Source organism: Pelophylax lessonae (genome assembly GCF_965119305.1).
Source record: "Pelophylax lessonae genome assembly, chromosome: 2".
Taxonomy (NCBI): Eukaryota; Metazoa; Chordata; class Amphibia; order Anura; family Ranidae; genus Pelophylax; species Pelophylax lessonae.
In genome coordinates, this window is record NC_138769.1 from 36,607,780 (window position 1) to 36,630,574 (window position 22,795).

At 41.0% G+C, this 22,795-nt stretch overlaps 1 protein-coding gene across 1 annotated transcript in view; it reads right to left on the reverse strand.

The window, feature by feature from the left end:
* The window catches only part of CD247 (CD247 molecule), a 210,843-nt gene extending 190,215 nt beyond the window's left edge, over positions 1-20,628 (reverse strand). Inside the window, exon 1 of the mRNA XM_082247017.1 lies at positions 20,520-20,628. Within this exon, the coding sequence (XP_082103143.1) occupies positions 20,520-20,577 (58 nt within the window). The 5' untranslated portion in view covers positions 20,578-20,628. The remainder of the gene's footprint in view (positions 1-20,519) is intronic.
* Between the last annotated feature and the right edge of the window lie 2,167 nt (positions 20,629-22,795).

Genomic DNA, 22,795 nt, shown 5'->3' on the forward strand with positions numbered 1-22,795 from the left:
ATCAGTCACTGATAGCGTTCAGACCTGCCTAAGGGTAATGGCAGCAGCGGCACAAAGAAGTCCTATCCATTCGCATGGTGCAGCATCCTCCTGGACCGCAAATCTCATTTCCAACAGGGCGCCTGGCCAAATCTTGACTAAAAATAATGATAGTAACCTAGCCTAATTCATGATGCAGAAATGGCAGCTTTTATCCACAGGCCAATATATTTTTTATAATGCCCAATAAAGACAAAATAAATCCCAAAGAGGATGTTTAACTACAAGCAGGGCCTGGAAGACCCCCCCCCCCTCCCCCATCATATACAGCACAGTCTGCAATGATCTATAGATTATGCAAGGATCTCAGAAGGCCAGTCTGCTAGAGGTTGAATATGTATGGTTTAAATATAAGCCACACAGAGATGTCCTTCATTGTAGAGTCTGTAGAGGTGCACAGGCAGAGATGTACATCATCTATCGCTTGAGTATCAGGCTAACTACACTTCGGTTTATTACTCAGGAAATTCACCAAATATAACATTCTAGATACAAAAACAATTGTTAACGACTCATAATGATTTTTTTTAACCTGCAAGAAACCCATTCGTTGCCGACTGTCATTTACACAAGAAGTCAATACAAACTGCTTTGGGACGTTAAAATCTTTATCTGCGGCTGCTAATAGCTGAAGTCAAATAATGTCACTGCAAAACATCTGTTATTATTGATCATTCACTTAAAGGGTCAGTCAATTCAAAAGTAATATTTCAGTGTTTGGTAAATGCCGAAGCCGAAGGTAAAGCAGCTGACTATTTCTTCTGTAGCCCAGGAACTCTATTACTGAGATCCTTTGCGGATTCCGGTGCACACCTGCTATATTATGAAGGGTTCCCACCATCCCTTAAGGATTTTTTCTATATGATGAAAATGTAACACGAGGAGGAGTTGGGAACACACAAAAGTGAATGGGAGCAACCAAAACCTGCCAAGTGGACAGGAACAGAACCGAAAGGGAGATCTCACTGTTGAAGTGTCCAGGACAGGGCCGCTGATAGGGGGGGACCACCAGCCCTCTTGTAGGGGGCCCGAACACACAGAGGGGCTCACACAGAGAGGGGGATTAGTGATGGACAACAAATACAGAAATCTTCCTCCAGTACCTGAATCTGATCTGTCCCTCTGCCTGCTATCAGCTTTTATCTGTTGAGAAATCCCCCTCCCTTATGTGGGCCCCCCTCCCAGCACTTATCTCTGCTCAGGAGTTTATCTGTAACTTTGTTTCTCTCTCTCTGTCTCTCTGATCACTGAGCTCCAACTGCCCAGCCTGTATATTTTTCTCATCTCATCTTCTTTTTTATTTAACATAGTTTTTTTTTTTAGATTTAGCAGGAATTATGTGAGTTATGTTATATTTGTGTCTGATAATAGTGATTTTGTTGTAATTTTAGCTAAATATATCTTTAATATTTTCTTGGGGGGGCCCTGCCTGGTAGTCTGTATGGGGCCCCGCGATTTCTAACAGCAGCCCTGGTCCAGGACATATAAGAAGCCAGTGACTGACTCACCCAACCAGTTTCCACCTTTAGCTGAAATATTACTTTTTTGTGGATTTTGGCCTTATATTCTGCAGATGCAGGCATCACCCCGGTACAACCATTTCTTCAAGCCGACATACAGGTATGTTGGTTTGCGGGAAGAGGCTAAACAAATGCATCAATATCTGGTTCGATGGATGGAGTAGCAATCCTTAAGGTGCTCATCTGATATTTTGGTTCTAATTTTTGCCCTTCCTGTGCTTCAACCCTGAAAATAGCTGCTTGCAAATATAGGTGCTGCCAAACGCTGATTACATGAATAAGGTGTGGTTGTGATGTGATAAACAGTAACTCACCCTAGCTCCACCGCACTGTGGGAAGATAAAGAGCTAAGTGTCGGTGCTCGGGCTGAATGTCCAAACCAAATGTTATAATACAAACATTAAATGCCAGTCCACACTTATGCGATGACAGACACCGCATGCGACTCGGAGCGTAAAGCCGAAACGCGTCAGTATTTGTCATGTTGTCACCGCTGTCCATGTTGGAATAAAGTATTTTATTTGGAAGAAGACTTTTCGTGTGCTGGCTTCATTCATATAACATTTGGTTGTGATGAGAGGGATATATTTCTGTGGGAAGATAAAACTTATAAAAAGTCCAGTATAGAGACCAGTATAGAGTCAATTTTTTCTTTAGCTGCATCTGTTTACTAGGTGTAAATGCATTTTTACAAACCCCCCCCCCCCCCAAAACAAAATCTAAATTTTTAAGTAAGATTATGATTTTATGTTGGCCCGTGTTCATAGCTGTCTTGGGCTGCAGGTTAGACACCCATGTTGTACAATGATCTTCACATTTAACCACTTTAATTAAGGCTGGCCATACATGATACAATTTTCTTACAATTTTCTGTACAATTTTCTTAAAATTTACCTTCAACTATGTAGTACAAAGGCCTGCCTAATTAGATACAAGTTAAAGTGTTGTTTAGCTTTGACCTCATATTATGTGGTTTGTGGTAAATCTAACAGAAAATTTTACAACAAAAATTGAAGATGTATGGCCAGCCTTAGACCGGAAGGATTTGCCCTCTTAACCCCCCTGGGGGTAATCCCGTGCGTGACTCGGGGTGGATTTTTTAGGTTAGGATCGGTAACCCCGAGTCACGCTCGGGGTAGATGTGCAGAGAGCACAGCGGTGTCTCTTACCTTCTCCTGGCGATCCAGCGATGATCTCTCATTGCTGTGACCGCCAGCCGAGAGTCCCGCCGCTCCTCCGTCCTCCGTCGCTCTGATGACTTCCTAGTTCCGTTCCCTGCAGCAGCAATGATGCATGGGAGCGGAACTAGGGAGGGAAATTAAAAAAAAAAAAAAAAAAACGTTGCACATAACACATTTTATATTATATATATATATATATATATATATGCATATATATGTATATATGCATATATATATATATATATATATATATATATATATATATATATATATATATATGCATATATATATATATATATATATGCACACACACATATATATATATATATATATATATAAAATTATATTATTGATTAAATTATAATTAATGCGTTATATATTATATATATACACACACACACTTATATATATATATAATATATAATGCATGAATTATAATCTAATCAATAATATAATTTTATTATATATATTATATATTAAATAATAAAATTATATTATTGATTCGATTATAATTCATGCGTTTGTGTTTCAAATTTATCACATCTGGGATGTCTACTAGAGTCTTGTTTTGGTCAGGTTTAAGTCAGTAATTACTAAGAATTGTAGGCCTATAATACATAACGCCAAATTTCCATGAAAAAATTGTACCGCTTTTGGTACAGAATTCCTGACATAATCATACCGCCAGGGAGGTTAATGACCAGGCCCTATTTTGCGATTCGACACGGTGTTATTTTTAACGGACAATGGCGCGGTCGTGCGATGCTGTACCATAATAAAATTGACGTCCTTTTTTTCCCACAAATAGAGCTTTCTTTTGGTGGTATTTGATCACCTGTGCGATATTTATTTTTTTTGCTAAAAACAAAAAAAAAAACGACAATTCTGAAAAAAAATATATATATATTTTTCACATTCTGCTAAATAGCATTCCCAAAAAAAAAATTTTAAAATCAAAAATTTTCAACATTTTAGGCCAATTTGTTTTCTGCTAAATATTTTTGGTAAAAAAAAAAAACGCAATAAGTGTATTTTGATTGGTTTGCGCAAAAGTTATTGTGTCTACTAACTACAGGAAAGATTTTTAGTGTTTTTTTTTTTTTTTTTTTACTAGTAATGGCGACGGTCTGCGAATTTTTTTGCGGGACTGCGACATTGCAGCGGACAGATCGGACCCCTAACTGACAATTTTGAAACTTTTGGGGGGACCAGTGACATTACTACAGTAATCAGTGCTAAAAATATGCACTGTTACTGTAATAATGACACTGGCAGGGAAGGGGCTAACCCTATGGGTGATTAATGGGTTAAATGTGAGCCTAGGGGAGTGATTCTAACTGTGGGGGGGCGTGGTTTGTGAAATTACCATAGAGACATGTGATCCTATATAGAAGGATCACAGGCGCTCCGTGATTATTTCAGGGAGAAGAACGGTCGGCTGTGTTTACAACAGCCGGCCGTCCTTCTCTCTAAGCGGGGAGTGATCGCCGGTGTCAGACGGCAATCGGAGCCGCCTGACCCATGCATCAGCTTCCCCGTTGCCGAGTGGGGGCGGGGAACGCGCCGCGGGCGGCGCGCGCTCGCCCCCTAGCTTCCCGATCGTAACCGACATAGGTCTATGTCGGTTTGCGCAGGAGAGCCACCCTGCCGCAGTAAAACTGCGACGGGTGGTCGGGAAGTGGTAAAGTATGCAATTTTTTTAATTAAAATTAAAAATTTAGATTAAAATTGAATCTTGGTTATAACAGTGTTTACATAACAGCCACATGTGTTGGTGGGTAACAATGGAAGCCTGAAAACTGTGTATTTGAGACACCAAAAGCAGTTCCAATTTTTGCAAACTTTGATCAACAAGGTTTGGGGGGGGGGGGATTTATTTTCTAAACTAGCATTTCTTTTCTTATCACAAAGGAACCCTTGAAAAAGTTTTTAGGTCTCAGGGAACACCCACTAAAAGTTATATCTATACCTAGCTCACAGTACATCTGCATGATCAGTAGGTTGTAGAGAGTTTCAAAAAGAATAGGATGCACCTAAACGTCATATGATAATCATAAAATGAATCATATCGTAAATATGCCCAGAAACAAAAAAACACAGTGGAAGTTGTAGTGATCCCCTACATTAGTGTAGGCAAAAGATCAATCTGTCACTGCTGTCTCCTCAAGGAACCCCTACAAACTTCTGGAGGAACCCTGTGTGAGAAAGCCTGCTCTGTACCGATGCTGTATTTCACTTTTGTGAGATATTTATGAAAAATGGTGTTGGTGGAAAACAGCTGAAGCCTGAAACCTGTTCTGTTTATTTGATACACCAAAAGAAGTTTCAATTTTGGAAACTTCGATAAATAAGACTTTGAAGTCGATTCTCTAAACCAGTATTCCTGAATCTTTTTTTAATGAAAAAACCCTTAAAATATTTTTTAAGTCTCAGGGAACCCCATTGGATGGTTGTCCCCCCTATCCTTGGAGTATGGGTGACCATGGAAGGGGTGAGAGTGGAGGGTAATTATGGTTGATTTTTTTATTTTAATTTTTTTTAGTGCCATTTTTTTTTTTTTTTTATTGGAAAAAAAGAGAAAGGTTGGGACTTTGCATGAGAGACATGACAGTGACAAGGCTGGCAGGGCAAAAATATAACATTTAGTAATGTATGCAAAAAATATATAAACATGATATACAAGGTAAACATAGTATGTAATATGTATAAGACTGGAGTAGTAAAAATGATAAATAGTACCCAAGACAGCTTTTTTTATGCTACAAGGAAGAAAAATAGAAATAAACCGTTTTTTGTTTTGTATAAGCAATGTATATAGTACCACTTTTCTCTATCTTACAGTTCATTTTTCAAAAAATTGTTAATATGTTCCCGAGGCCTGACGAGTCCTGAAGAAGTCCTGAAGAAGCAGGTTGATACCCGAAACGTGTAAACTATGGTCCTCAGCGTGATTATGATGTACTCTCTATTGTGCTTCTTTGTACTATGCGTTTATGGGCCATTTTGCAGTTTTATTATACGACTTTTGTAATAAAACTGTCCAGAATTAGTTAGCAACTAGAAACTAGAATTTTAGCAGATAACTGTGATTTTGGTGTGTGTCACTATAGAGGCATAAGTAAAGCCCTAAAAAAATTGGTAATTATATACTTGTAGTCTTAGGGAACCCCCACTAAAATTATAATAATATAATAGATCACGATATTTGTGAAATTATAAATCTCTTGTAAGATATCTATAGATCACGATATTAGGGAACATATAAATCTATTGTAAGATATCTATAGATCACGATATTTGTGAAAATAGAAATCTATTGTGAGATATTTATGGATCACGATATTTGTAAAAATATAAATCTTTTGTAAGATATCAATAGATCACGATATTTGTGAAAATATAAATCTATTGTAAGATATCTATAGATCACGATATTTGTGAAAATATAAATCTATTGTAAGATATCTATAGATCACGATATTTGTGAAAATATAAATCTATTGTAAGATATCTATAAACCACGATATTTGTGAAAAAATTTCATAACATTCTGAATTTATATTTTTAGAAGAATCTTGGCACTACAACCTTTTTAATTAAATTTCACAATAATGTTTTAATTGTCTTGTGATCCAAAACAGTCAATTAATCAATGGTGGATTACTTTTTGTTTCATTAAAATATCTCTAACTTCTGACTTGCACTAATTGTGAACTTTTGTTAAATGTTTATCAAAGAAAAAAAAAAAGGAAGTAAGATATGGGTTCATGAGACATCAACGCTTGCAATAATTATAAATTTTAAAATCTAAAATCGATATTTCATGAATATATTTGCACAATTTTGTGTTATCAAGGTGCGCTTTTTGAACATTTTGAGAATTTGAGAAATAATTATTACATAAAATAGCAAAGTTAAAATAACTCCTGATAAAGAGTCTAAATGAAACCCCCCCCCCATGCTACCCCACCAGCTGCTACACCAAAATCAATAAAATACATTTCTTTATATTATATTGTATTAAAATATATCCTACAAAATAATATATCAACCTTAGGTTCACCATTTATAATTTTTTTCTTTCTTTTTTTTTTTGTAGGAATGTTTTTTTTTTTTTTTCAATCAGATAAAAGTTTTTATCTTTATTTTAACGTTTTTATTTTATTTATCCTTTATTATATTGGCAGAGAGGGAAGACACGCACAGCAAAAAAACAGGATGTACGTCGTCACAGAAACGTTTATTTGATCAACCTTTTCCATCGGTGTATGTGCTGAACTATAATTCTGATATGTACCAGGCCTTACCTCTAAAAAAGAAAAAAACAAACACATCTAAAAGCCTATTGCCAACAATGTGCTGCTAGAGGCGGCATGGCAGCGAACAAAATGTGTGCAGCGTAACAGTTAATTAACCCCTTCACAACCAGAGGCTTTTGTGACCACCGTGGCTCTGTGTGAAAAGCTCTGACTTTTTTAATTTGATGGCTGCAATGTGCTTTAGAACGTTGTTGGGATTTGATGTTTTTGGTGATTACCAGGACTTTTTATACAATGCACATCAGGTGTAAAAATAAAAAAAATTAGCCATTGTAATTATATATCTCTGTTTGGGAATGCACAGTGGATCGAACCATCGATCTATATTGGCTGGTGGTATTTATGGGGTCAATGGGGTTGGCCACCATAAACTGAACAAAAATGGTATGTGCAGCAATTTTACGCTTTTATTTTATTTTATTTTATTTACTTTATTATAAATCTGCTTTAGCACATGCAATTTCTAACACGGTGATTGCCAATGAGACATAAAGTAGATGAAGCTCATAAACTACTTTAGTTTCCATTTTCAGTGCATTGCATTCAGGGTTTGGAACTATGAATACATTTTTAATAAGTTTTATTATTAACCACTTGCCGACCGCCGCAAGTAGATATACTGCGGCGGTCAGCCTCGGCCAGGCAAAGTGACGTATATATACGTCACTAGCCTGTGACTGGCTTGTGAGCCAATAGCGGGCAGGCGCGCACCCGCTGAGGCGCGCGCGCCCCCCGGCTCGCTCACTGAGGAGTCTGTGCATGTCCGTACATCAGGTCCGCCGGTCACACTATGGTCGTCGGTAGAGCGGGAGAAAGGCAGGCGGCTAATGTAAACAAGCCGCCTGTCAATCTCCCCTGTGTAAAAATGGAGATCAGACGGTTCTACTATGTAGGACCGTTGATCTCTGTTTTTACAGTAGTAGCCATGTCCAATCACAGTTAGAAGCACGCCCCTAGGGACACACTTAACCCCTTCCCTGCCAGTGTAATTTTTACAGTAACAGTGCATATGTATAGCATTGATTACTGCAGTAATGTCACTGGTAACCCCAAAAGTGTCAAAAATGTCAGTCAAGGGTCCGATCTGTCCGCTGCAATGTCGCAGTCCCGCAAAAAAAATCACAGATCGCCGCCATTACTCGTTAAAAAAAAAACACCAAAAATGACAAAAATCTTTCCCTTTGTTAGTAAACGCGATAACTTTTGCGCAAACCAATCAAAATATGCTTTTTGCGATTTTTTTTACCAAACATATGTAGCATAAAACAAATTGTCCGAAAATGTTAAAAAATTTTGATTTTTAGATTTTTTTTGGGGAATTTCATATAAAAAAATGTGAAAAATATTGTTATTTTTGCAAAATTTACGCTATTTTTTTGTTTATAGCGCATGATCAAAAAATCACACAGGTGATCAAATACCAACCAAAAGAAAGCTCTGTTTGTGGGAAAAAAAGGACGTGAAATTCGTTTAGGTACAGCGTCGCAGGACCGCGCAATTGTCCGTTAAAGTCACGCAGTAAAAAATCGCAAAAAACCCCCTGTTCAGGAAGGGGGTAAAATCTTCCGGGGGTTAAGTGGTTAAAGTTTAAAGCGGTTGTATACTGCCTAAAAAAAAAACCAAACCCTGTAAGACAAAGGCATAATGAGCTAGTATGTATCGCATACTAGCTCATTATGAAATACTTACCTTAAAACGAAGCCCCGACACGGACCCCCGGACACCGCTGTGGGAGCTGTCATGCTCCCTCGGCGTCTCTTCTGAGTTCGGCAGCTCCTGCGCTGTGAGTGGCCGGAGCCACGATGACGTCACTCCCACGCATGCGTGCAGGAGTCACTTTACGGCAAGTGCCCGGCAAGGAACTCTGAAGGTCTGTTTAGATACACTAAAGTGTAACTAAAGGCATAACTTTTCTTTTATGATGTGGAAATGGATTGGAATATCTATCAGGTTTTTCTTGCAGTCTGTGCCCCCATTAAGGAGATTCCTCCTCTCTGTTTGTCCTGTCTACCATTATCATTGAAAGTGAAAGTAAAAGAAAATACCAAATTTTGGGTTGTCTCTGAACAGTAATCGGGGGAAATTTTCCGATGGGTACACTAGTTCTGGTGACCCCTCAAGATATTACCTTAATTTGCAGGGATTCCCTCTCACTTCCTGTTTGGCTATGGGACAAGAAGTGAAGGGAAATCTCCCCAATGGGAGACTAATAGCAAAAAAAATCTGACAGGGGTTATAACTAGAGATCGACCGATTATTGGCAAAGCCGATATATGGAGGGCCGATATGCACTTTCCCCGATATATCAGAATCGCCACCCTGGAGGTTACTGATATTGCCGATGTTTCGGGAAAGTTCTGTACTGGAGTGATGCCTGCAGCTAGAGGCATCACCCCGGTACTGGCATCCATAGCCAACGGTCGGCTGTCTTGTAATGACAACAGATGCAGCTGAGAAACCGCACGGCTGTCATTACAAGGAGGGGACGTCCCCACCCCTCCCGCCGCCTTCCGCGGCTCGCCCGGGTCTCCCGTCCCACTGGGAGACCCAGGCAACCAGCCTGCACTGCCGCTGAAGACCCGATCAAAGCCGCATTCAACTCTGATCGGGTATCCATGTAAAAACTCGGAAGTGATGTCATGACATCACTTCCGGGTACTCGGCGCCAAATTCTAAAAAATGACAGCATTCAAAACAGCCAAACTTGGCGTTTTGAATGCTTTTAAGTGCAGAGGAGCGGTTTGGGGTCTTTTAGACCCCCAGATCCCTCCACAAGAGTACCTGTAAAAAAAGAAAATTTAAATGTCCGAACATATCGGCAGATATCGGCCGATACCGATATGCGATGACCAAAATATCGGTATCGACAATAAAAAAACGATATCTGTTGATCACTAGTTATAACTCTCCATTACTCTATCCAGAAAAAAAAAAAGCTTGGCTCATAGTTCTACTTTAGAGTGGAAATTCACTCTCCCAATCAACATTAATAATCCTCACACTGATAGCATTTTGAAATAAATAGGAACGCTTTTTATTTTGAATTTCTTCTGTTACTTCCTGGGTTTTTGCCTAGGCAAATGATGTCATACATCCCAGGAGTATTGAGATGGGTCAACAACTGGGTTACTTTTTAAGTAACCCAGAAGTCTTCAGGAGTGGAGGAGAGGAGGAAGGGTTTTCTCAGCTAAGCACACTCTCCTGCATGCATGCTTGAGCTAAGGACAAATGGACTCAAGAAAGTAAACTCTACATAAATCATTTGCCCTTACTCAAGATGGCTACGGCCAGAAATGCAAGGGAGTTGTTTTTTAAAGTGATTTCTCAACAAAATAAAGCATGGAGACATGGATGGATGGGGCAGTTTGCTTTGAATAATAACAATTAATTAAATAGTGATTTTGGTTTGTGGTGCTCAGATGCAGTGAAGATCAATTTTAAGTAAAGCTGTTTATAGTATTAGAAGTAACACTTCCTAAATTCACCGTGTGATTAAACAGATCCAAAAGCATGCATCCAGACTTATTGCAAGATAGCGGAACTGTAGAATTTCCAGCAATGGCTTTTGAAGCACTAGACGCAGGGGTCTTCAAACTATGGCCCTCCAGTTGTTCAGGAACTACAATTCCCATCATGCCTAGTCATGCCTGAGCATGTCAGAGTTTTGCAATGCCTCATGGGATGTGAAGTTCCGCAACAGCTGGAGGGCCGTAGTTTGAGGATTCCCTGCACTAGAGGTATCAGCCATGAACAGACATACATAGGACAAATTCACAATGCTGTTGAGCATTTGAACATTGACCATTGGTAGCAACAGATTATATTTAGATTGTAAGCTGCCGGGTCCTCTGAACCTTCTTGTAGTGGACCGTAAGTGTACCGTCTGCCTTAATCTTACAAATTGCCGCACATACTATTGCCACTATATAAATGCCGTATTATCATAATAATAATAATAATAATAGGTGGATACTCAGGGCACCAGACTCTCTCCATGGAAATACTAAAATTTGCACTTCATTACCATTTATTGTTTTTAATTTTAGACTTTTCAAGAGTTTTGAGTTTTGTTTTTTCTGAAGAAAGCCATCAATGGCGTCCTTTGTAGGTCTGAGGTCTCCTTTTAAGATCATTCAATGATCATAAACAATACATACTCATACTCCCCATACCTGGAAACTTTGTTTCAATATATTCTGCCACTATCACATGTGTAATTTGCAAAGCATACAGTATACCTCTGTATACGATGCAATTCAAAATTCAAATGCTGCATTTTAAATCTACCAAAAAGCCCCCACAAACGTAGAACATAAATGCCAAATCATAAATATGATATTAACTACTTAAGGACCATGGCAGAATTTACTGCAGCAGGCTGGCCCTCCTGCGTGAAACGACGTAGGTCTGCGTCAGTCCGCGCCTGCAGCTAGGGGGCGAGCGCGTGCCACCTGTCTCTGTTTGGCAGCGGAGACTCCGATGCACGGGGCCGGTTGCTCTGATTGTCGCCGGGCAACCGGGACCATTCCCCGCTGAGAGAAGAAGAACGGTCACCTGTTGTAAACACAGCTGATTGTTCTTCTCTCTGGAATGATCACAGAGCGCCTGTGATCCTTCTATATAGGATCACAGGTCTCTATGATCATTTCACAAGTCCCTCCCCCGTACAGTTAGAAACACACCCCATAGGCACACATTTAACCCCTTGATCACCCACAGTGTTAACCCCTTCCTTGCCAGTGTCATTATTACAGTAACAGTGCATATTTTTAGCACTGATTACTGTAGTAATGTCACTGGTACCCCCAAAAGTGTAAAAAATGTCAGTTAGGGGTCCGATCTGTCCACCGCAATGTCGCAGTCCCGCTAAAAATCACAAATCGCAGCCATTTCTAGTAAAAAAATAAAACAATAAAAATGACATAAATATTTCCCGTAGTTAGTAGACGCGATAACTTTTGGGCAAAGCAATCAAAATACGCTTATTGCGATTTTTTTTTTTACCAAAAATATGTAGCAGAAAACAAATTGGCCTAAAATGTTAAAACATTTTGATTTTTAATTTTTTTTGGGAATGTTATATAGCAGAATGTGAAAAATATATATATTTTCTTTTTTCAGAATTGTCGCTCTTTTTTGTTTATAGCGCAAAAAATAAAAATTGCAGAGGTGATCAAATACCACCAAAAGAAAGCTCTATTTGTGGGGAAAAAAAAGTCTTCAATTTTATTTAGGTACAGCATCGCACAACCGCGCAATTGTCCGTTAAAATAACGCAGTGTCGAATTGCAAAAAATGGCCTGGTCATTAAGGGGGCAAATCCTTCCGGTCCAGAACTGGTTAAATCATCCATCCATTGCCCATTGGGCATATGAATTAAAAACAGCCCAGGGCCCAAAGTACAATTGGTCTATTGGTGACCACGGCCAACGAGTTTCTAGTGTAACGTTGCATCAGATATAATTATTTTCGTTCAATTCGTTTTTAATAAGTTTCAAACAAGGTAAGTAAAAGCTTACAAACATTCAAAGTGTCCAACAGTGGGACAATGCAAAAACAAGACAAGATAGCAGTGTTCATATGTTAGTAGAGACATTTGTCTAGTGCAGTTAATCATAAATAACATAAGATCAATAAGGCAACAGTGTGACAAATAAGCCGCCACCCAGAGCAGCAAGGTACAAATGTGTCCCATAACTCTCTCTGAGGTTAGTTCATGGTGAGACCTGGATTCGGACACCCCCAATGGGAGCAACAACTGTGTCCCTGTCCAGGTCCCATCTAGGTGCTAGGGAGTATTACCAATAGGAAAGTGATGACCCAATGGTGGTCACGGGTGAAAGGTGTGAACACCTAGGCAGTAGTCGACCATTGGAGAAAACGAGGAGCAAAAATAACAGATATAATTATTTTCAATGGCGAACACGTTATACATACAACATTTACCCTGCCAAAAACAGGTCTAATCGTGCCTTTAACGCAGACCGGGTCTGGGGTCAATTCAATCTGTGTACATCATGTAATCCTGCACTGATAATTTAATTCCACCTAGCAATGATGTATGTGCAGTCCCGGTATCTTACGGTAGGAGATTGCACTACAAGGCTGCCGTGTGTATAGTTTAATAAAAGATTCACCCATGCCCCCACTCAGGTTATCAAATGGGCAAACAATACTTAGCCTATAAAAATGATAAAATAATTAAAAATATATATATATTTTCTTGATGCCCATCATGTGGGTAGAGTTGGTTTACTAAAGAGAAGGAAATATCAATTTGGTGAATAAGGGCACGCTACATTCACTTCAAATCCTGTTTAAATTTTTTATTTCCTTTTTCAGATGATCGAGTGTTTCAAATGAACACAGCTTCACCATATTCACTAAGTGAACTCTACTCCTTTGGAAAATCAACCCCAAGGTCTGCATCCATCAGTGGAATGATTTATGAGAGTGGATATATTTTTACATATATTTACATTTAAATCTTTTGTACATGCGGAGCCCGATAAAAGGTCGGGGGGAACCTTCGTCATTCAACCATACTGTATCAAACCGGAAAAAGAGACTCAACGCAACTGTACTGCTACACAAAGACCAAGGCAAGGGAGGTGTTCATAGTACAGTAAGAGAAAAATACTCGGAAATGTAGAACAAGACTGCTAAACATACAATATATATTGCATTTGTCAAGCTATAGAATCCAGGATTCAGTATGGAATTCGGAGCATTTGTCAAACATCGCTATCACGAAAAAGTAACAAGTTGTATTTAATCCGGAAACAACAACTTAAACAATATCATTTTATAAACTGATAAAAAAAAAGGTAATATATCTTATTGTTTGTTGGGTTTACTATCACAGCCTCCAGTATCAAAGGACGCTCTTTGAAATGACAGCATTTTTCACTATACTTGTATACTATATGATTTTTCATAGTGATTCTAGGTCGCGTGTGATAATCTGGCAGTACAGGGGTTAACAACGTGTAAAACTCAGAAACACAATGCCTCCACGCATGCTTGGATTCCTCTATAACCCTGGCACCCAACATGTGGCCCGGGAGATGCATGCGGCCCTTTGGCATTTTATGTGTGGCCTCTGCAGCCACTGCTCTCTGTCTTCAGTCTATGACTCCTGAACTTTGTCCCTAGTCTTCAGCATCTCCTATGGCATGTTTGCAGTCTGTGACTATCCCTCGTAGAATGTCTGAAGTTTAGGACCAAGTCTTGTAGCATGCCCAAAGTTAATGACTATGTCCTGTAGCATGCCCCAAGTTTCTGGCTATGTTCTGTAGCATGCCTGAAGTTTCCGGCCATGTTCTGTAGCATGCCCCAAGTTTCTGACCATGTCCTGTAGCATGCCCCAAGTTTCTGGCTATGTTCTGTAGCATGCCTGAAGTTTCCGGCCATGTCCTGTAGCATGCCCCAAGTTTCTGACCATGTCCTGTAGCATCCCCAAAGTTTCTGACCTTGTCCTGTAGCATGCCTGAAGTTTCTTACTATGTCCTGTAGCATGTAGGAAGTTACTGACCATGTCCTGTAGCATGCCCAAAGTTTCTGACCATGCCTCTAGCATGCCCAAAGTTACTGACCTTGTCCTGTAGCATGCCCGAAGTTTCTGACCATGTCCTGTAGCATGCCTGAAGTTTCTGACCATGTCCTGTATCATGCACAAAGTTTCTGACCATGTCCCTTTAGCATGTAGGAAGTTACTGACCATGTCTTGTAGCATGCCCAAAGTTTCTGACCATGCCTGTAGCATGCTCGAAGTTTCTGATCATGTTCTGTAGCATGTACAAAATTTCTGACCATGTCCTATAGCATACCCGAAGTTTCTGGCCATGTCCTGTAGCATTTTGGGAGTTTCTGACCATGTCCTGTAGCATGTTCAAAGTTTCTAACCATGTCCTCTAGCATGTCCAAAGTTTCTAACCATGTCCTATAGCATTTTCCAAGTTTATGACCATGTCCTGTAGCATGTTCCAAGTTTATAACCATGTCCTGTAGCATGTTGAAAGTTTATGACCATGTCCCTTAGCATGCCTGAAGTTTCTGACCATGTCCTGTAGCATGCCTGAAGTTTCTGACCATGTCCTGTAGCATGCCTGAAGTTTATGACCATGTCCTGTAGCATGCCCAAAGTTTATGATCATGTCCTCTAGCATGTCCAAAGTTTCTGACCATGTCCTGTAACATGCCCGCAGTCTCCAACCATCTCTTGTGTCATGCCAAAAGCCTTTGTCCATCCCTGTTGTTTATCTGCGGTCTCTGAGACCAAATATTTAATGAATATTGTGGGCAGATCTTTGATGTCAGGGCCCCAATATCAAGAAAGCCGACCACTGCTGATCTGTACAATTCATTGTGAAAAACTGCTCTTCAGAGGAAAAATCGAAAACTTATTTGTGGTTTGCAGCCCCAATGGTCAATGCAAGCTCTGTTGGATGGCTTGCCTTTTGCTGTATCAGATCTGCACATGTATGTTCAGCCTTATTAGCAGAACATTATTAATGTATACAAAATATCAATACATGAAGCACAAAAGACTGAGATCAGGTCACCAAAGTCTAAAAATTGTTTTCCCCTTTAAATGACTTTGTTATGAGACAAATGGGAGCTGCCATTGCTCTTGTTTTAACGCTAGATACCTGGCTGTGTCTGGCTTCATTATGTATGAGAATGAGAAAAAGCAAACTGTAAATGATTTAGAAAAGTGTTAGAACGTCATATCTCTATACTTGCCACAGGTCAGGGACTCAGAAAGCACCGAAGACAAAGCATCAGCATGGCAGCCAGGGAACTAACATTCTTAAAGTTTATGCAAGGCCATAGGTTTTGGATAGAATAGGGAAGAGTTAAAACTTCTCCCAGTTTATTTTTTACCGTCTGTGCATCATTTGGGAAATTTTCCTTTATTTCCTGTTACAAAGACACAACAGGAGGTTAGATGAAATATCCCAAAGTGAGGGGAATTCCCCCTTAGACAGATATCCTTGGAACGGGTGTCCCCTTTGAAAGATTTGGCCTTACCTATTTCTCTGGGGTTTTCACTCAATTTCCTTCTAGATGGCAGTGGTCACCAGAAAAAATAGAGGGGTGAATTTCCCCAACTGGGGAGAGCAAAGAAAACTTTACAGAGAATTCAACCCCTCCCCAATCTATTAAAAAATTGAAAATAAAAAGTTGTGCCTTGATGACCAGCAACGTAATGGTACGTTGCTGAACTTCAAGTGGTTATACTGCAGGCCTCATCCCAGTATTATTTTTCAGAGCTGATGGTCAGCAATCTTATAAAAGCAATCCTAATAGCTAACTAGCTTCCAGATTGCTTTTTAAAAGCAGCAGGAGGGGATATACCCCCCCCCCCATCCCGTCTCCTTCTATGGCTTTCCCGGGATCTCTTGTCCCACCAGGAGTCCCAGTCGACCAGCCAACCGATCTTGGTGTGATCAAATGCTTTTAAGGGCAGAGGAGGGATCTGGGGTCTAATAGACCCCAGATCTCTCCATAAAGAGTACCTGTCACTGCCTATTGCTATCACAGGAGATATTTGTGGTCCATCTGATAACAATAAAATTGATAAAAAAAAATAAAAATAAACAAATAAATAAATAAAGCGACAGTGTAAAAAAATACAAAAAATTAAAAATAAAATAATTAAAAAAATACAGTTTAAAGTGCTCCCATCCCTCTGTGCTTGTGCATGCCACATGTAAGGCATCAACATGAATGTCTGATCATGGGCATGCACCAGTCCTTCTCTGTATATATAAAGTGTTAACCTGTAAAGGCTTTTAAAATGTTGCCTATGGATAGTAAAATGTACATGTTTGTTGCTGTCGCGTGGACATGCGCAATTTTAAAGCGTGGCATCTATTTACTCGGCGTAACATCATCTTTTAGATTTTACCAAATGATTGGGTATTATATTGTGATTAATTATAATTATTGGGTATTATATTGTGATTAATTATAATTAATTATTGAATTAAAATTCAATAAAAGTGTATTTTTCAAAATACCTTGTGACATAAAAAATTGCAACGCCCGCCAATATATTCTCTAGGGCCTCTGCATAAAAAAATGTATAATGTTTTGGGGTTCTAAGTCAATTTCTAGCAAAAAATACAGATTTTTACATGTAAGCAAAAGTGTCAGAAAAAGGCCCGGTCTTAAAGTGGTTAAAGGTCAGCAATAGTAGCTCCCATGTTTTTTTTCATTACAGAGTCACTTTAAAGGTGTATATTTAGAAATAAAGACACAAGGGTATCACATCGGTGATCCAATTTGGTTGGCCAAATAGGAAGGGAAAATTTGAACTCTCGGCATGTACATCCCTGGACATGCTCAGGTTGAAAGCATCGGAAGCAGACGTGCTACGGCTAAAGACATGATGATGAGCGATTCGTTTTTTGGCCAGCATGGTAGCCTGAGCATTAGTATTTTCAACTGGGAGGTCCGCAATAGTAGCCCCATACTCTTCTTATGAAAAATACATTTTTGGAAATAAAGCTGTTAAGGTTCCACATAAGGAAAATTCGGTGATCCATTTCGATGGGCCAGGTTTGCAGAGGTTGTGGGAAGGGTAGATTTGAATATTCCGCATGTGCATTGGCCAGGACGAGCTCAGGTTGAAAAAAAGTAGAAGCAGATTTGATACGGCCAAAGACATGATGATAGGACAAGTGCATCGATCGCTTGAACCATTTGCATGACAGTGGCTCACCTACCACACACGTTTAACCAGCAACTGCAGTGGGGTGGCCAATATACTTAAAACAGGGGGCTTCAGACGCAGCCCCTGACATCACCCAAGGGCCACACATAGGTTTTAGTGAATGTAATGCTACAGAAAGTTGACTGAGACTGTAGACATGGAACAGTAGATAGTCAGAGACCACAGACAGGCTGCAGGAGATAGACAACAATGGAAAAGTAGCTGCTCAGGTGTGAGTGAATAAACCCTCAGGGGTCGGGGTGCACGTCCAGTCCGCGGTCTGAGAAAATCCAAGCACAAGAGAAATTCTGACCGCACCCTCACATGAAAGGCAAACAGCGGACTTTATTGAGTAAAATTGTATCCAGATATAGAAAACATCATGGACAAGAGGCTGCAGGAGATGGTCAGAGACTGCAGACTTACTACAGGAGATGATCAGAGCCCGCACACATGCTACAGGAGGTGGTCAGAGACTGAAAACATACTGCAGGAGATGGTCAGAGATTGTAGACAGAGAAAAGGAGATGGTCAGAAACTGCAGACATGGAACAAAGAGATGGTCAGGGAGTGTAGACAAGCTATAGGAGATGGTCAGAAACTGATGACATGTTACAAGAGATGGCCAGAGACTGCAGACATGTTACAAGAGATGGCCAGAGACTGGAGACATCGAACAGGAGATGGTCAAAGACTGTAGACATCTTACAGGGGATGCTTAGCGACTGTGGACATGCTGCAGAAGATGGCCAGAGATTGAAGACATCTTATAGGTGGTGCTCAGAGACTGTAGACGGGGAACAGGAGATGGTCGGAGACTGTGGACATGGAACAGTGGATGGTCAGAGACTGCAGACATGTTACAGGAGATAGTCAGAGGCTGCAGACATGCTACAAAAGATGGTCAGAGACTGTAGATGGGGAACAGGAGAGGATCAGAGATTGCGGACATGGAGCAGTAGATGGTCGTAAATTGCAGACATGCTACAGGAGAAGTTAATGGAGGTGGTTAGAGAGTGTAGACATGCTATATGAGATGGCCAGAGACTGCAGACATGGAACAAGAGATGGTTAAAGAGTGTAGACATATTACAGGAGATGGTCAGAGACTGCAGACATGCTAAAGGAGATGGCCAGAGACTGTAGACATGGAACAGGAGATGGTCAGAGACTGTGGACATTAAACAGTGGATGGTCGGAGAGTGCGGACATGCTACAGGAGAAGTTAGAGACTGGAGACATGGAACAGTAGATGGTCAGAGAGTGTAGGCATGCTATAGGGCAGTGTTTCTCAACTCCGGTCCTCAGGGCACACTAACAGGCCAGATTTTAGGTATTACCTTGGGGAGATGCAGACTAGAATACTGCAATCACTGAGCAGCAAATGATATCACATGGGATGTATTTCAGTTTTCTTGCAAACCTGGCCTGTTAGTGTGCCCTGAGGACCGGGGTTGAGAAACACTGCTATAGGGGATGGTCAGAGACTGCAGACATGGAACAGGAGGTGGTTAGAGAGTGTAGACATGCTATATGAGATGGCCAGAGACTGCAGACATGGAACAAGAGATGGTTAAAGAGTGTAGACATATTACAGGAGATGGTCAGAGACTGCAGACATGCTAAAGGAGATGGCCAGAGACTAGAGACATGGAACAGGAGATGGTCAGAGACTGTGGACATTAAACAGTGGATGGTCGGAGAGTGCGGACATGCTACAGGAGAAGTTAGAGACTTGAGACATGGAACAGTAGATGGTCAGAGAGTGTAGGCATGCTATAGGGGATGGTCAGAGACTGCAAACATGGAACAGGAGGTGGTTAGAGAGTGTAGACATGCTATATGAGATGGCCAGAGACTGCAGACATGGAACAAGAGATGGTTAAAGAGTGTAGACATATTACAGGAGATGGTCAGAGACTGCAGACATGCTAAAGGAGATGGACAGAGACTGTAGACATGGAACAGGAGATGGTCAGAGACTGTGGACATTAAACAGTGGATGGTCGGAGAGTGCGGACATGCTACAGGAGAAGTTAGAGACTGGAGACATGGAACAGTAGGTGGTCAGAGAGTGTAGGCATGCTATAGGGGATGGTCAGAGACTGCATACATGGAACAGGAGTGGTCAGAGAGTGTAGACATACTACAGGAGATGGTCAGAGAGTGTAGACATGCTACAAGAGACAGTTAGAGATAGCAGACATATTAAAGGAGATAATTAGAGACTGCAGACATGAAACATGAGATGGTCAGAGAGTGTAGAGAGTCTATATCTATCATAAAAAAAAAATCTGAGAAAAAAAACAATAAATAAAAGAAAATGTACAGCACAGAAAAAGTATGATTGTCGGAAAGAAACAAACCCACCCATGTAACCACTAGAAGCCGGTCTGAAGAATATGTTTCCTTCACTGAATGGAGTCTACAACAAAACACAGACTACTATCTGCAAGGGCCCTAAGAAATAAATGACAAAGGGCCACATGTGGTTCCTACGCCGCATGTCGGACATTAGGGATCCACAATCTTGCTTTAACATCTCGAAAAATGGACCATCGTGGATTTATAGAAAAAGCGTTGATTCCAGGAATCGCCTTATTTTTGAAATGTAACTTTTATCTCTCCACCAAAATCTTGAGCAGATTTTGTGTCTTTCACATTGCACATATAATGCGCCACCATAGTGGAGCGCGGTGGGAAGAGACCACTTTGAAGGGTTGGGGGATGAAGGTCTTACCTGCCGCCAGGACATGAGCCTGGAGGAACGCAGATAGGGCGATCCAGTTGGACTTCATGGTGGTTCAGGGTGGGTCCCTGCTCTTCTCTTGGAGTTGTCACCTGCTCAGGCTGTCTCAGCTCCTCCGTTGTGCTGCACAGGAAGTGGAAGATCTAAGAAAACTTCTATACGTCTCGCTGCTGAGTAACTGAGACACAAACCAAACCCAACCACCACAAGCTCCCCGTCACTGCCTCTCCTCCTCACCTCTCTCTGCAGGAAGCACAGCTCTTGTTGGCTGTAATCACAAATTCATCTTAAATGTGTGACTCCTTGGTAAAATAAAATAAAAAGTTATCCTCTGTCTACTCATCTGTTCATTAAATCTCACCTCCGCCCTTCTCACCCTTCGGCCTTCCGGCCAGTCTTGAACAGTTGTACAGGCTCCTCTCCTGGACTGAAATTGCTTATTTTGGTTTCACCGCACACTGTGAGCTTCTCACAATGTGCATTAGAAGCAGAAGGCAGAGTGACTGGAGGAAAAACAGTGTCCGTGACAGTACCAGGGAGCTTGCCAGAGGTCTGCCCAGGAAGGGGACCCCTCCAGTGAGGGTCAGTGGACACAATCTAGCACACACAGCAAGTGAGAAAGGGGTTGCCAAGTTAGACCCTGAAGAGTAACCCAAGGAATAGTTTACCTTTCAAATCTTCACTTCAGTGGCAAGGTGAAGCAGCGGCCTTGCCGCACTCAGTCCTGTTAGAAGTCCTCAAGATTTGTTCATAGTTGTCAAGTCGGAGGATCCCACTCATCCCTTCTCCCATCCCAATTCTAAATAAAACACAAAAAGCCAAATCCCCTGGACTGTTCATTGACTGAGCCAAAGTGATAAGATTTTACAAACTGTTGCTATGGATAACCCAGGGGAATCCACACTCAGCAGCTCCCTAGGGGGCAGTACTACACTTTCAGTTATGAAGTCTCACATAGAGTGATCTGCAAGCACATTCAGTCTGTCTAGGAAAGCCCACCTTTTCCAGACTGACATCCCCCCCCCATCAAAGCTTTTTGATATTTGCATAACTCCTCCCAAGAGCGAGGACTGAGGGCTCTTGACAGGAGTACTTAGGCAGGGTGTGGTGATGTTTTCTGGAAGCTTTGTACCTGCTGGCCCCTCCCAGCAGCCATGATCTACCTGCATTGCATAGAGAAGCACAGAGGCCCATTGATGACATCACTAGGACTAAAATAAGGTATGTAATGAAAGTGGAAAGGTTTTTAATAAACACTTGCCTTCCGGGCACTTTCCCCTACTTCCTGCCCAGGCCAATTTTCAGCTTTTAGTGCTCTCACACTTTGAATGACAATTGCACATTATTGTAACACTGTACCCAATTTTTATCATTTTTGTCACACAATACAGCTTTCTTTTTGTGGTTTTAATCACTACTGGGTTTTTTTTTTTTTATTGCTAAACAAGCAAAAAAACATGGAAAAAAACAAACAAACAGTTTTCATAGTTTGTTTTCCAAACAGATAAAGGTTTTCTCCTTCATTAATGTGCACTGAAGAGGCTGCACTGATGGGTACTGAAGAGGCTGCACTGATGGGTACTGATGAGGCTGCACTGATAGGTGGCTCTGAAGAGCACTGATAGGCATCACTGATGGGCACTGATAAGTAGCACTGATAAGCAGCACTGATAGGTGACACTGATGATCGGCACTGATTGGCAGCACTTATGGGCACTGATAGGTGGCACTGGTGGGCACTGATTAGCAGTACTGATGGGCACTGATAGGTGGCACTGGTAGGTGGCACTTGTGGGCACTGGTTAGCAGCACTGGTGGGCACTGGTTAGCAGCACTGGTGGGCACTGGTTAGCAGCACTGGTGGACACTGGTTAGCAGCACTGGTGGGGACAGCATGGGACCGATGTCCCTTTTACATAAGCCAGTGACCGGCTTTATTTTTTTTTCTCCTCATGCTAAAGCGTGAGGAAAATAAAAAGCAGATGACTCCCTTCTACTTACATCAGGTGATCAGCTGTCATTGGCTGATAGCTAATCACGTGGTAAAGGGCCGGTGTAACGTTAGAATTCCATACCTCGTTAGATTTCCATACCCTCGTCACTTCCTGTGTGAAACAGCTGAGCAGCGTAACAGTGCGCATGCTCAGAGCCCCGAAAACACCATTGAACAGCTGTGAAGTTGAGGAGTGCGCATGCTCGGAGGGAATGGAATTATAACGGAAGTGTGTAACGTTATACTTGCGGCGGTTACATAAAAACAGTTCGGC